Genomic DNA, 16,351 nt, shown 5'->3' on the forward strand with positions numbered 1-16,351 from the left:
ATCATCTTCTTCATCATCTCATTTATTGGCCACAAAAGGTGCGTATTTGCGGTGTTATGGTCATTCGTATTAGCCGCTGTTGATCAGTGATCGGTGAAGAAGCCAACCAGCCCTCTTGCCTGCATTTCAGTTTCGTTTATAAAGCTTTGTACTATTTTTGATTAGCATTTAGTTGTTTTTTGATTGTCAGTCGCGATACACAAATCTTTGAAGTGGTTTTTGATACATTCGAGTTTAAAGAAGTGAACCAAATTGTGTTACTTCGAATCGGAGTTCAAAAGAAATTGAATAACAGAAATTTTTTAAATTTACAAAATGCGTGCATTTATAGTAAGTGTTAATGAAAGTGAATGTAAATTAAATCAAAATAAACTGTTACCTTAGATTAGTGAATCGATGTTAATAAGAGAAAGACAAAAAGTGATGCAACTTAAGGAAAACAAATCTATAAATTTTGGACACAAATGTATCAAATTGGAAATTTCTGGAAACTTTATGATCAGCGATAACCTTTACCGATCATTATATTTAAATATTATAGTTTGAAAGAAAATTGGATTAATAATATGTGTGGTATAATACGTACAATGTTTAAAGTTTTTGAAAATATGTAATTCAACATCTACATTTACCAAGCGGATATAACATTCTAAAACGGAACGGGATGAATCAAATTTCACTTTTTAGTATTGACAATAGACCTATTAATATCCAGTACCAACTTTCACTTTTTAGAACTCTCTTGTTTTTAGAATATAAAATAATCGAATAAACAAATAATCATAAAACTTGAATAACAACAAAAATAAGAAATCACAATCGGTTTTATTATATACTTCTAGCTGCCGAATTAAATATACCACACGTCATTTCGCTCTAGACCTTTTTGGTTGTCTTCAATGGCAAATACCGCAGAATGTATTGGTGTAGTTTCCGCATAAATTTTATGGCCTAATCTAAATTTATCTAAACTTGGCTGAATCAAACTAAAGGGAACTTTAAACTCGATTAGAATTTAAATGTTGGGAAATTATCTAAACCTTTCATTAATTGAAAATGGAAAAAGTATTGTGTTTAATAGAAGGGAATTTTCTACAGGTTCTTCTACGTTGGAGCCCAAAGTTTGGCAGATATAATAGGTGTCGTGCAAAATACAAAATAATTGGAATACTTTGAAGGTTGGCAAAAAGAATTCAATTTCGGAAATATTTGAAAATTGAAATATATTTTAATGTTAAACTTCAAAAAGATGGACTAGAATCAATAAACAATGGCTATATATTAACTGAAGAAAGGGAAATACTAGGTGGGGTAAAAACACCAGAATATACAAAATTAAAGCGCTGAACTTTTTATATCCTCCACCATGAAATATTCTGAACATATACGGAGTAATTAATTTGCCCACAATACTAGATGGAGGAGTTTTTTGACCACTAGGTTGCGTTTCAAACACATCGAAATATTCGTCGGAGTATATCTTCTAGATCAGCATAAAATTCTAAGTCTGTTTAACCATGTACGTCCGTCCGTGCGTCCGTCTGTTGAAAATATACAGCTCGCAATTTTTAAGATAGAGCTTTGTAATTTGGTGTAAAAGTTCCTATTATTTCTAGGATGTTCAGTATTTTGAAGGTTTTAGCCCCATTATAACATAGAATTAAATTTAGTATTTAGTCTTCGACAAATTTCAAGGAAGTTTAATACCCCTAAAATTCCTTGAAATTTGTCGGTATTGGTTCACGCCTTTATATAGCTCCCATAGAACGGTACCTATCGATTTCGGTATTTTGAAGGTTGTGACCTCAATAACCTTACGAAATGGCTGAAGTTTTGAATTTAGTCTTCGTTGGGTGTATACAAATTTCCACCCGAAATTTGTCGGTATAGGTCCACGCATTCATATGTCCCCATAGAACGGTACCTCCCGATTTTCAGTATTTGAAGGTTGTGGCCAAAATAATCCACCGAAATAACCGAAATTGGGTGTTCCGTCTTCGTTTGGGGTATAAAACTTGCCACCTGAAATTTGTCGTTATAGGTACACGTCTTTATATAGTCCCCATAGAACGAAAGATACACCCCATATTCGTTTTTTTTAATTGTGGCTTCAATAACCCACTGAAATTGCTGAAATTTGGAATTTAGTCTTCGTTGAGGGTATACAACTTTCCACCTATAATTTGTATTTGTTATAGGCTTAAGTCTGCATATAGGCCCGATTTTCTGTATTGGCCTCAATATCCCACCGAAATGGCTGTAACTTGGTATTTAGTTTTCCATGGGGGTATAAAATACTCCAGAAGAAAGTTATCAGTATAGGTCCAGTTTTTGACATAGCCCCTACAAAACGATACGTTGTCTTCGTTTGGGAAGAGTTATCGGCAAAAATTCACGATTTACCGACTTGCCCAAGTCTGTATATAGCCCCGATTTCTGTATTTTGAAGATTGTGGCCTCAATATCCCACCGAAATGGCTGTAATTTGGTATTTAGTTTTCCATGGGGGTATAGAATATTCCAGAAGAGAGTTATCAGTATAGGTCCATTTTTTGACATAGCCTCTACAGAACGATACGTTGTCTTCATTGGGGATGAGTTATCGCCAAAAATTCACGATTTACCGACTTGCGGTATTTTCAAGGTTTCAGCCGCATTATCCTACAGAAATGGGTAAAATTCAGTATATGGTCTTCGTTGGGGATATACAGCATTCCTGTCAGGAATTATCGGTACAGTTCTACGTTTTGATGTAACCCCATAGAAGGTACACAGTTTTTCCCGCTGAGAATGGTCGGTCTATACTGAATGGGTATAAAACATCGATGTCACATTAGAGATATGATATACTCCAGTTAGCAGATTCCACTTCTCCTAGGAATAAGCCTTGACGTGACGCAGAATTTAGTACTTTCATAAACGAAAGGAAACTAATTGTTCCATTTTACTTCAATAGAACTCATGTCGGAGCGTAAAAAAACTTCGGCCCGACCGAAATTAATGCTGCTCTTAATTGTTTTAGCTAATTTGTTCAGACAGAAACTTGAAAATACCAGAAATCGAGCGGTTCCTTTATATGGGGCTATACCACAACTTGTTTCTTTGACCACAATTATAAACGGAGAAGTTTTTTGGCCACTAGGAACTATAAATGCCATAGGGCCATTCCATGTTGACAATTTTTATTGGAGAAGTTTCGTGACCTCTGGGAACTTCAAATGTAAAATTACAGGTAGTTCGGTCTAAAAATGTGAGTGATTTATCAGAACAAACAGACAAGCGGACATTGCTGGATCATTTCAATATTTTAGTCTGATCACATATGTGTATTAGGGTTATGATTTTTTGACCTTTTTTCAAAAATGATTTCCTGTAGCAAGAACGAGTTAACTTTTACATTTTAATCACTAAAATATCGTTCATTCTATTTAAGTATTAAAAAAGGTCACACTCAAACAACTTTGAAATTGTTATTTTTTTAACGGAAAATTTTTTTCTATTAAATGAAAATTCTTGTTTTGAGCTTGAGGTGAAACAAGAATTTTCATTTAATAACAAATCGAAAGGTCGATAGAATCAAGAAATAATTAGAAATTTTTTTCTCAAAAAAGTATTTCCTGTTGCACGAATGATTGACCTTTTGCCTATAATTGACTATAATAACGTTTTTCCCCTTTAAATATTGAAAAAGGTCACGCACAAACCACTTTTAATTGATATGTTATATGAAAAAAATTATACGTGGTATAAAATGGTTGTGTTGTGTGGCAATTTTATTTCAGTAATATATCTGCTTAGAGTGACTTCAAAATTTGTCAAAAAGCTCATATAGAAAAATGTTCAAATGACTTTGTAGGTGAGCTTTTTTATCGAATCACCTTATAAATAAGATTTTATGTAATCTTAAGTAAAATCTAATCAACATCTGACAGGGGACTTACTTATTATCGTCGAGTCCGAACGGCGTGTCTTACGACACCACTTGTAGGGAAGTTTTTCCTGGCAAGAATGCTCAGGAAATGTCGCCTACATTCCACTGCACGATAGGGCCAATTACAGGTTTTTGAGGCAAAAAGTCATATTTTAAAGTCAGTGATTGTAATCAAATAATAACGGAATTATATTCATAAAACTTTCAAACCTCCAAAACGAAAAAATTACAATCTGGCAACGGCCCACGGCAACATGACAAGCTGCCAAAGATGTCATAATTTTCATTCCGTTTATTTCTGGCATTCAGTCGTAATTAAACAATTTAGGGATTTTGGCGCCAAAACCTGATCTGTTGATATTATATTTTTTTTTTAATGGAAAATACGGGTAATGGTATGTAAATTAAGATTATTATTAAAAATTTAAATTTAATATAAGATGTGGTCAATAATTTGTTGTGTCAGTAAGTGATGGTTTTTGATGTAGTCAGTGGTATCATCCATGTGTTCTTTGGAGTAGAACTTTCGGTATCGGGGTATTCTCGTAAATATATATATTTGGTGGAAGGTGACGATATCAGCTAACAGTGTTGAAAAGAAATTTTGCGAATACTTGCGAATTAAAAAGAAATCAGTTTCCAGATTTCGTAAAACTTTAAATTTTGGATATTTGTAATTTTTGCTTGGAACCTAAACATGTAATAGACTGGATTTCTATGCAATTTAACAGAGGTGACAAAAGAAACTACATGATGGGAGTTAAACAAAAAATGAATAACATTTGTGCAAGGCTTAACCAAATAAAAAACTTTTGTTCGCAGGAAAAGACAAAAATCGGACGGGGCCGACTATGTTATACCCTATCTTATCAACTTAACATTAAATAGAATGAAAATATATAAAGGGGCTATAGTTAACTCTGAACTTAATATAACAAAAATTTACCGACTATACTCTTGGCTGAATTCGGCCAGAAGTACCGAAATTATTACGGATCAGACTTATTTTTCGAATTTAGTGTACAATAAAAATCAAATCGGATGAAAAGTTTATGTGTCAAATCTGAACCGATTTAGATATAACTTGGCAAACTTATTTATTGTCCGAATTCAGCGATATTTCCCAATTTGCATCATAATTAGATATAATTTGCGTATTTGGTGCCCTCAAATCGGGCGAATATATATAGGGTTATAGTTATATCCAAATCAGAACCGTTTTCAGTACAATTTGGCAAACTTTTTCTAGTACAAATTCCGTCATACATTTCAAATTTCATCAAAATTGGACCGACATAGCGTGATTGGTGCACGGGCGAATATATATGGGATATATATCCAATTCTAAACCGATTTCAATACACATTTTAAACTTATTTTTAGTCAGAATTTGGTAGCATTGTCCAAATTTCATCGTAATTGGACAAAATTTGCGTGTTTGGTCCATCAATTACTTGAAATCGGTCTATATCCATCAATTACTTGAAATATATCTATATATGAACCGATATCAACCAAATTTAGCAGATGCGTCTCTAGGCCGATTATAAATATCTGCACTAAATTTTGAAGGTCTAGCTTGTCCCTGTGACTTTTTGCCTCAAAACCCTAACTTTGGCCCACAGTGCACTGTTTGGCATTTTGCCAACGTTGTAAAGTATGATTTTTTGCCCGGCCTGGAAACGAACAGCAGACCTTATGAGTGCAAGGCGGACGTGGTTACAACATAAACTTGTTCCCGAAAAAAATTGTGAAAATTGTTCAAATTTTGTGTGGGAGGTGCCCAAAGGTTCAAAACAAACCCCCAGTTTATGTATTTCGAAACGAAAATGTGTGCGCATGAAACACACCCAAACTTTAGTTTTTGAAATATTATTGCCTTTGCTTTTACTTCAAAACAAAAAAAAATTTAAAAAACACACTCAAATTTGGTAGTTTTTCTTGCGTATTCATTTTCTTATCGACATACATAAACAGGCCCAAAATGTCTTTACTCCAACCTAATCTGGGTCTATAAGAAATATTAAAAAATTTCTACCAAATCGATTACTCCCTTATGGAGTAGTATTGAACTTTTGTGTGGGAGGATTAAAATGTGCACCTACTGGCCCATGTTCGAAGTTTATCTATGTTTGGACAAGATATTACGAAGTGCAAAATATGGACCACTTTGGTTGATCCGTTCGAGAGTTATCGTGAGCACCAGTCAGACTGGCAGACCGTGATGCGCACAAAATAGGAAAGTTAAAATAAAATTAGATTCCACATGTCTTGTTATCCAGTTAAAAATATTGTTACAGCAAGTGTGGATAATGGAGGATGGTAAAATAAATGAGAGTTATTTGACAACTTTCTGGCCTAACAATGAAAACGCGAATATTTATTATCAAAAATGTGTTTTTTTTCTCTAAAGTAGTCTTTAGTATGATTTATACACTCTTGTATGCGCTCAAACCACTGCTGCTGCTTACGAAACTATAGTCTTCTCCTCCGCTCGTAGTAATCAATTTCATTACCCACTGTTAAACATTTTGTTTTTCAAATATTGAAGCAACGAAATGTGGACGTGAGCTGAAATAAACACATAACATGTATTTATGATTCATTTTATATTACATATATAGTTTTCCATCTAAAATCGAAAATCAAAAAGTATATTTTTAAATAGCTTGCGCCTTAGACCAAATGCGTGCAAATATATATACATTAGGGTTATGACTTTTTGACCATTTTTCTCAAAAATGATTTCCTGTAGCGAGAATGAATGAAATTTTGCCTATTAATACCAAAAATAACGTTCATTTCATTTAATTATTAAAAAGGTCACGCACAAACCACTTTGAAAAAAATATTGAAAAACAAGTAAGCAATGGTTATAGTCGGACGGGGCCGACCATGTGATACCCTACACCACAACCAGTAGGAATTAGCCGCCTTGCACGCTGAATGTCCGGGTTCGATTCCCATCGAATTGTTTACTGTGGCAAAATACCCCTTAGTAATATTTCTTGTGTATTTCAGCCATGAAAAACGTCTCTACAAGTGGCAACTTAGGACACGCCGTTCGGACTCGGCGATAAAAACTAGGTCACATATCAATAATTTAATATGAATCCATTGATATAAGAGAATCCTCCCTTGTCTTTACTGTTTGTTTGTGTTTGTGGAAAATATATAAATAATACATTTCTTAATAATACATCTTCAAATTTTCTTTGAATATCAGGTTCCTGTTTGGAATAGACCTAAAATAAATATACCATGCAGTTTGGTATATTTGATAATTGGGAAAATTGCGAGTTTATTGAAGATCTATCGTCCAAAATTGTGCATATATTGTGATATCTAAAATATATGTTATACCGGTAGAAATAACTAACAATGAACAGAAATTCCAAAATTTTGCATGCAAACAAATTTATAGATCCCAAAATTATTCGTATTCAATTATACAGCAAAGAAGATAGTATAAGTCAGCTGCGCTAACGGTGATATACCTTCAGCCTCTAAAAATATATTTATTTTGTAACACGAGTTTGCTTCAAAATACGTGGAATATGTAGGTATCGTAATATGGGGCTATACCAAATCAATTTTATTTAGTAAGCTAAATTCTGAGTTTTGGAAATATTTGAGAATTATTTTTTCAGATTTGTAATTTTAGTTTTTGGAACTTCGGGACTATTATCTCAGGAAGTATGGGAAAGGGACCAGAATAGGGACCGTAAAAAGAACCTTCTTAAAAAAGAAAATAATAATAATCAAATAGATCAGATACGGGTCCTCACACTGCACTTTTCCCAAATTTTGTGTGTGAGGTACTCGAAGGACGGACCGATATAGTCCATTTTCCAACCTGATACATGACTGGATGAAATAATACGATGTGTAAAGTTTCGACCAATCAGAAAATCCCCTTGAGAGTTAACTTGCGGATTTGCGGCGCAAGTACAATCTGCTGAAACAAATTCGAGAGGATTCTTAAATTTCCCTTTTCCGAATTTTGTGTGGGAGGTACCCTAAGGACTGATATAGTCTTATCCGATCTATATCTGGAAGGAATAATAATATATGGAAAGTTTGGAGCAAATCGATTGCTCACTTCGCCAGTTATCGTTCACACAATTTTTCGAAAACAATTTTGAACTTTTTTGGGGGAGGTGTGGACCGACATAGCCTACATTCTAACTTAAACAAAGTTTGGGCAAAATATTATGTTGTATAAAATTTGGTTCTAATCTGTAGATCCGTTTGAGAGTTATCGTGCGCACCAGCTAGCTAGACATTAAGAGAGACAGATAAACGGACAGCGCTAAATAGACTCAAAATTATCTGAAACGAATTTCGTCCAAATATACTTGGGGTCTGAAACCAATATTTCGATGAGACACATCTTTAGTCGTGTTTTGTTTGTATCCATTTTACCCTAAATCCTGAGGTATAAAATAGGTAGCGAGACGATCAGATGTTGCAATATTTGTATAAAAATCCAATTTGACAACTGAACTGAAAATTTCTCTGTCATGATAGAGACAATTTGTAGCATGGGAGGAAATTGTGGTTCTCTACACAAAACACATTATATAACAGGCAGTAGGTGCGTTATCTAGCAGACACATTATTGCAATTTGCATCAGGGGAAAGATCAGTAGTTATTTTTCCATATGTAGGCTACTTTGCCGGTATATGCCCTCCAGGAATGGAAATATGGACTACAAATAAAATTTGTATATTTTTCGTACAAAAGTTTTGGTCTATGTCAACCGCTAAATAAAATCAGATCATCATGCAAAATTATAGGCATTTTCTTCAACCTAAACTCTTACCTCGTGCAAAATTTCGTGACTATTGAGCTATAATTGCGACCTCTAGCGGGTTTATGATTACACTACAAACAAAAAACTGGATATATTAGGCTGTAACTCTGTTATCTGATCACGTACATCAACATAATTGACATCAATTAACAGGTCAAGAGATCGTCTTCCAAATATAACTCACGAGGGGGGAAGGTATCTTTCAGGAACAAAGATATAAGCTGTTTATTAAAAATGTTCACAATTTTCACACAAAAGTTGTGGTCCATTTAACCCTCTAAATATTATCTGATCGCCATTTCAAATTGCAAGCTTCTTCTTTGTCATATACTCTTACCTTATTTAAAATTTCGAGGCGATCGGACTATTATTGCGACCTACAGAGCAGCTACAAAATCTGATAAAAATTAGGTTTTTGGTCCATTTCACCCGCTAAATATTTCACGATCATCACCAATCAAAATAGCGATCTATTCTGATGTGAAACCGACCTCCATACCAAATTTCGTGACGATCGGTTCATAATTGCGGCCTGGAGTTTGATTACAATTTATAATGGACAGACGGACACACGGACGGACGGACGGACGGACAAACATCTCAAAATCGCTTTATCTCGCCGAGATATGAAGATTGGTATACCACATTGGGGGTCTCCGACGAATATTTCGCGGTGTTACATGAATTTTTCCCAAAACAAACTTATAATACCCTTTCCACATAGTGGTGTAGGGTATAAATACTATCAAGTGAGAAAAAAAAATGGTTTCTCATATATTTAGTGTAGCAACGCCTGCTTTGTTGAATTTTAGGGAGTTCAACCCAGAAATCGAAAATTTAGCTATATCCTAACTGCGTTTGTTATAATCGCTTATGAATCGCTCGTGAATTCCGTAAAATTCAACAAAGCAGGTGTTGCTACACTAAATATATTATTAAGGACCACGACAAAATCGTACATCTTAGGACCCATATGTTATCTATATATTCACTAGACAATAGCCGTAGATCTCCAACGCATTTTCATATACAGTATAAGGTACCCTTGACTTATCCTCTTTACATAAATTTAATTTAAAGTACTAAAAATACTCAATTTTACAAAGTACGATCAGGGTTTTCTATATTTTACATGTCTTCTTTCAAAAAATTTAGGGATTTTGTTAGATTTTGGTCCAGTATGGAATTATGTAAAATTAACAGTACAAAATTAAAACAAATAATTTCATCCTAAAATATATAAAATTGTAATCTAATTTTTTAAGAAAATATTATACATAGAAGTATGTTTAATTCAAAAACTCATAGTGAAATTCTGTGTAGATTTTTTCTTCTTTTGACACTTTTCCAAGTTTAATATTACTTTCATGTATCAACTCGAAAAAAGAAGGAAAATTTTTTCTTCAAAAAAAAAAAATTGGTAAATATTTTTGTGTTTTTCAGCAACATTGATACTGATATTTTCAAGATACATAATGTAAATAGAGACTTAATTTTTTAGTGACCTATAGTGAAATTTGACGGAGAATATTTTCGTCTTTGACGTCATCCCTCTAAAATTATGTTTTGTTGGACAATTTTGAATAAACTCAATTTTAGAGATTCCTGGCGATTAGAATAGATTTATAGATTTAGTGTATTCTGTGTCCTATAGTAAAATTTTATGGCGAACAATTTCGTAGAATATTTTGATTTGATACGATCACATTTTAATTAATTAATTTTAAATATTTAATTATTATTTAATTTATTTATTTAAAAACAAAAATATGAAAAATTAAAAAATGGTGCGCATCTGGTTTTGGATGCAGCGAATCAATCTCTTTCAATATTTATACGTATTTCGATGTTTCACTCAGCGGCCAAAGTGTGCCGTCAGTTGCATCACACAATGCAAAAAACATTAAAGTGGGTAAAAGTCGCGCAATGTGCATACGAAAATTTCAATAGCGCCCATCAAAAATACGTCAATATACCCTATCTCAAATAGATTCTCCAAAAACCGCGGATGTGCCTCCACATTCTATTTTTGGTAAAAGACCCATATTACTAGCGTATCTGTGTAATTTTTGAAAATTTTTTCGCGCTAAAAGGATTTCATATATGTATACATTTTCAAAGAAAATCGCGGATTAGTATTCTGATTTGTCAAAATATATTTTTGCAGATTTTCTTTTTTTCAAGGTATTTATATCCACCCTTTTAGTGGATGGATTTCAATGCGGAAGGGCTCATTAAATCCGTCGCGGGGTTCAATGGAAACTGAATGACACTTGTAAATTTTACAGGCAAAAAATAGGTTTTTAAGAAAATTTACTCATCAATTTTTGGTATTTAGACTTCAATTACTAGGATGCTGCACGGAGCACACTCACGAGATATACATTAAACTATGCAAAGTCACGAGTTCTATAACCCTATTACGAGATTTGAATATTACACTGTTGTGCGTCCGGATTATTTAAAAAATTCAAAAAACCACGAAATTCCGGATTCGAAATGTCAGCATCTATTTTACGTGTATGCAGTGGTTACATCGAAAAATTTATACCAGCATCATGTTGCCCCTGGAGTATTCTTTGAGTCTTTCTTGGGGCATAGGTCTATAAAATGTAATGTTAAGCCAGAAATCGGAAGGGAACATAAAAAACTTGTTGGCATTTTTACTCATTTTTCTACATTGATGCCAACACCGCTTACACGTAAAATAAATTTAATGGTCAACATAATGGGATTCCTCCTAAAACACTTCACTTTAATGAATTTCAGTCATACTATATAAGGTTGAAAGTCGGATTCATCGATTGTAAAACATTTTTGGTTTTTACCATATGTAAATCATCAGAAAGAACTATGGCTCTATTTTCTCTCCTTTTGTATGCTACAAACTGCTAATGTCCCGATATTGTTTTTTGGTAACCGTAACAGTCTTTAAGTGCTAATTGAAAGGATTATTTATATTTATTTGCATTAGCTGCAATGCCTATATAATTTCTTATTATTTGTACTGTTATGGACTGAAGATATACTTCTATTCTTAAAACCTATTGATTCTCTCATAGTTGTTACATTAAAAACCTGAACGATAAAAACAAAATCAATTACCGTCCTTATTAGAGTACATACAGTCAAACTTCTCTATAATGAAGCATTTGGGGACTGATTAATTACTACCTTATAGAGAAAATTCGTTAAATAGAGTTTATTTTGTGTGAGAATTCCCACTCGTGCTTTAAATACAACTTCGTTATAGAGAAGTATTCGTTATATAAGATTACACATGATTAAGTTTTGAACATCTCTAAATGTCGACATTTCTTTCTATTCATAGGTACTCTGCCTTTGCGCAACAGCCTTGGCTGCACCTCAAGGATACAGTTATCAGCAGACACAACAAAGTTCGGTTAATTACAACACAAATACTGTCAAGGGGAGCTTAGGAGACATCAATCACAGTGCCATTCTTCAAGAGGCACTTAAAAAAGCACATCTGCAAGGTAGCTTGTTGGGTGGACAAAGTTCCTCAACACAACAACAAACACAATTTTCTGCAGCTCCACAATTTTCGGCTGCACCACAATTTGGTCAACAGCAAAATGTTGCTTATTCCAATGTCCAACAACCAGCATTTGTAAATAACTTTGTTAGTCAGCAGCAAGCACCCGTATCTCAATATCAAAATTACCAACAACAGCCACAACAATTGTATCAATCACCTTCGACTGTAACCAAAGATATTTATGTTCATGTTGCTCCCGAAGATGGTACTGCTGAATCACAACAACAACAACCCTTGCCACCATTGCCACCCCGCAAACATTATCGCATTGTGTTCATTAAGACTCCAGCTCAAAATACCAACAAGGCTACAGTGCGTATCAATCAGGCTCCTGTTGAAGAGAAGACCATCATTTATGTCTTGACCAAGAAGGCTGATCCTTTGGATTTGCAAGCTGCCATTCAAGAAGCTCAACCCAAACAACCCAGCAAACCGGAAGTTTACTTTATTAAATATAAGACACAGGAAGAGGCTCAACATGCTCAGCGCACAATTCAAGGTAAACAACAGCTATGAAGATGGCAAAGATGCCGACAGAGCTGATAGCTGTTTATTATTTGCATAAAATATACATTTATTTATTATATTATACGATTCACTTTTATGGCTTCTTTGCTAAACTAGAAGCAAAATCAAATGAACTTGATAAACAATTTATTCAAAAAAAAAAACAAACATTTTCATATTCGTTCGAAATAACCATAAAAGTAATCAAATGTTAGCATTGATCATCATCACCACGATTCATGAATTTGCCATAAATTTTAAAACATGTTTATTGATATTTATTTCTCCCCTCCCGCCATATATAGCTCAATACGATCAACTTGGTGGTACCACCCAAATCTCCGATGAAGGAATTGCCCCCGTTACCTCCGTGATTGGTTCTTTGGATGGCCAAAGTTCCAGCAGCTCAGCCCAACAAGTTGTCGGCAGCGGTAGCAGTACCTCCAGTTCGGTTTCGTCATCAAATGTCAGTAACTATTTACCACCCATTGCCAAGCTGTAAAGGGTGTTAATTGAATATTGAACCATTTTATGACTGATTGCCATTTCATTGTTATACAATAGCAATGATGTCTTCCTCCTTCCTTTCTCTGCCTGTCCTCAAGTCTTTTGTTTCATTATAAATTAATTTAATTAGCCAACATTTATCACACTCCGAAACTGACTGATTGCAGTCAGAGCATTGAAGCTTTGAAAAATGGGAAGATGAATTGATTTCACCGTTGACAAAAGTGAAATTAATTGTTATTTAAACTCCCGCTTAATGTTGGTTTATTTTATGTTTATAACTGAATGTCGAATTCATAATTGTTTCACATTTAGTTAATGTTGATTATTTGTTTTAATTATTTTTTATTTGTTTTTTTTTTTAGTTTTCTTTTATTATTATTTTTTAATTATAATTATCCCTTCATGATTGACGATCATTTGCTGTTATTTGTTAATATTATTTGTATTATTATATTTTACGCGTTTTCATTTGATTATTTGCCAAATGGATTCGTTTTAATATGGCCCATTGTGGTCACATTTAGCGAACAAATAAAATATTTACATAAAAATATATTTAAATAACCTCCTGTTGTTTTATTGTTTATATTTTAATTTCAAGGAAATCTTGATTAATTACATGCCGATGGCAATTTGCAAAGTGAATATAGTATGTCTATGAGAATATGTCACCATGAGAATTTATGAACTAAATGAAATAATTAGTTTTCTTTTTTTACGAAACTTCGAATGTAAACAATTTGTTGTGAGGAAGTTTTCCAACCGCTAGAAATCCTAGTCACCAATTACAGCAATTTTGGGCGGAAATGTGGATTAAAACTCCAAAATGTCCACAAAATTAAGCCTATTTAGACCGAAAATATAGATACAAACTAAATATGTGCAAAAGTATAACTGTTTGTATTAACAAACCAGATATACCATGTATATAATCTTATAATCTTATTATATAAAAGAGCATAGTGATAAGTGAGTGAGTGACTGACTGACAGATCATCGCCCAGACAAAACGGCTGAAGCTACCCACTAAACAATTTTTGCCGAAATCGTACCGAATTCGGACGAAATCTCTGCACAAGTTTCCATTTCTGATGCCGTCTTCGTATGCAAAACATGTCCGTTTTTGTGTGAAGCGGTTCGCAGAATTCGGAACAATTTGTCAAGGGAAATTCGAAAAGAGCATTCGAGTTTCCACAAAAATTAGTTTCGAATTCTGAAGAAATTTCGTAAAAAAATCTGAAGTAAATTTTGCTTTTCGGAACAATCTCGGACAAAACTCTGAAGAAGTATTCGAAAATGTGCAGAAAATGGAATACATTTTGGAGATGTGTTTCGAGATTCTGGAAAGTTTCGGAACTTATTCTAAAAAATTGCTATATTCTATCCGAAAGTCGGAAACTATTCTGATGTTTCATTAGATGTTCCAAATATATTCGCCCAAAATTCTTAATCTTTACTCGGATTTGATTCGAATTTCTTGCAATTTAAATAATTACAATGTGGATTTATTATATTATTCACCGCTGCTGCCCGCAAAAATTGCAAAATTATAGTCGCAGTTTTCGAATGCTTTTATTTTATTTTCCTAAAATATAATTAAAAAATATTGATTATTCCATTGCAAACAATTTGCGATTTAAATCACAAAATAACTTGTTCCGCTACATCTTTGTCAATTAACAGTTGCTAAATAACTAAAAAAAAAAAACCACAGCATGCAAACAAAACAAAAAATCTACCATGTCTTTGTAGTTCTTAAAATAATCTCTCTTGGAATTTACTAGCGAGAAAGAGAAACGAATCAAAATTTCCCATCAGAGAATGTGCAGAATATTGGCAGATTTTCGAAAACAAGCACAAGAAAATGTGCAGAGATTCCTTAAAAAAATGGCTGATAATAAGTTCAACTTCTGAAGGAAATTTTGAGAAATCGGAATATTTTCTGATCATACATTGGAAAAACTCTTAAAAAAATCTAACATCAGAGCGCTCGGCAACAATTGTTTAGTGGGTAGAAGCTTGAAGTGTTGAGTGTGGGTTACTGTTGGTGTGTAGGGGTCAGATAAGGCTGGGTTTTTTGAAGTTCGAACTGGAAGGGTAAGAAAAATACTAAAAGGTACTAAATATGTTACCCTTTGTATTAGGCAAATGGGAAGAGCTAGAATTCTGAAATTTTGTAATGATGGAAATTCGAACTACAAGTGTACGAAAAGTTACTCAAAAAGTTATCAATTGTGTATTTTTAACGGATCCCAGCAAAAATAATCCGCCAAAAATAATGGATTTTATAAGGGATTTTTGGCAGCCGTAACTACTTACAAATCCCCCTACTAACCCATTATTTTAACAGGGGCATGTCGCACTGAATTACTAGTTTTTCTATGACCCCTAGAATAACTAGTTATTGCATGGCCACTGGATGTTGAAAAATAAGCTATAAGCAAAAAAATTTTTGAGGTGGAATTGTTTTCAATTTCAACACACTTTATATTTTTTATTTTATGTTTTTATTTCGCCCCCTGCTGGATTTGATATTGTGAATTCTTGATTTGTAGCTGAACACACTACACACTAGGCCACGCACACTAATATTAAGGGTTGCTTAAGCGCTTGCATGTGCACCACCAACTGTCCTTTGTTTTTTTGAACAAAATGAGCGGTGAGCGTTGAACATGCAATCCTCTGATTTGTAGTCGGACACACACGCCCTGTGCCACCGTACTCATAACTTAGTAAGGGGTAATATAAGTAGTTATTTTTGTTTACATCACTTTGTAATGGGTTAAACAATGACTAACGGATCCGAATTTTTGCTGGGATATAGTAAGAATTTTGATATTTGGTGTGGGAACTTAGTAAGGGGTAATATAAGTAGTTATTTTTGTTTACATCACTTTGTAATGGGTTACACAATGACTAACGGATCCGAATTTTTGCTGGGATATATGTAGTTAGAATCTTGATATTTGGTGTGAGAATCAAGGTTGGGAAGTGGTATTGATATGGGGAAATAGTTTTGGAAATGCA

General features: G+C 33.6%; 1 protein-coding gene across 1 annotated transcript; it reads left to right on the plus strand.

Annotated features, from left to right (window-relative positions):
• Nucleotides 1-315: 315 nt before the first annotated feature.
• Nucleotides 316-13,885, plus strand: TwdlG (TweedleG). The gene is made up of 3 exons (XM_073960519.1): nt 316-330; nt 12,080-12,806; nt 13,120-13,885. The coding sequence occupies exons 1-3, from the start codon at nt 316-318 to the stop codon at nt 13,314-13,316; spliced, it is 939 nt and encodes a 312-aa protein (XP_073816620.1). The 3' UTR covers nt 13,317-13,885.
• The last annotated feature ends 2,466 nt before the right edge of the window (nt 13,886-16,351 follow it).

The sequence above is a fragment of the Musca autumnalis genome, unplaced genomic scaffold (assembly GCF_047663935.1).
Source record: "Musca autumnalis isolate F117 unplaced genomic scaffold, ASM4766393v1 scaffold_1, whole genome shotgun sequence".
In the NCBI taxonomy this organism is placed as follows: Eukaryota; Metazoa; Arthropoda; class Insecta; order Diptera; family Muscidae; genus Musca; species Musca autumnalis.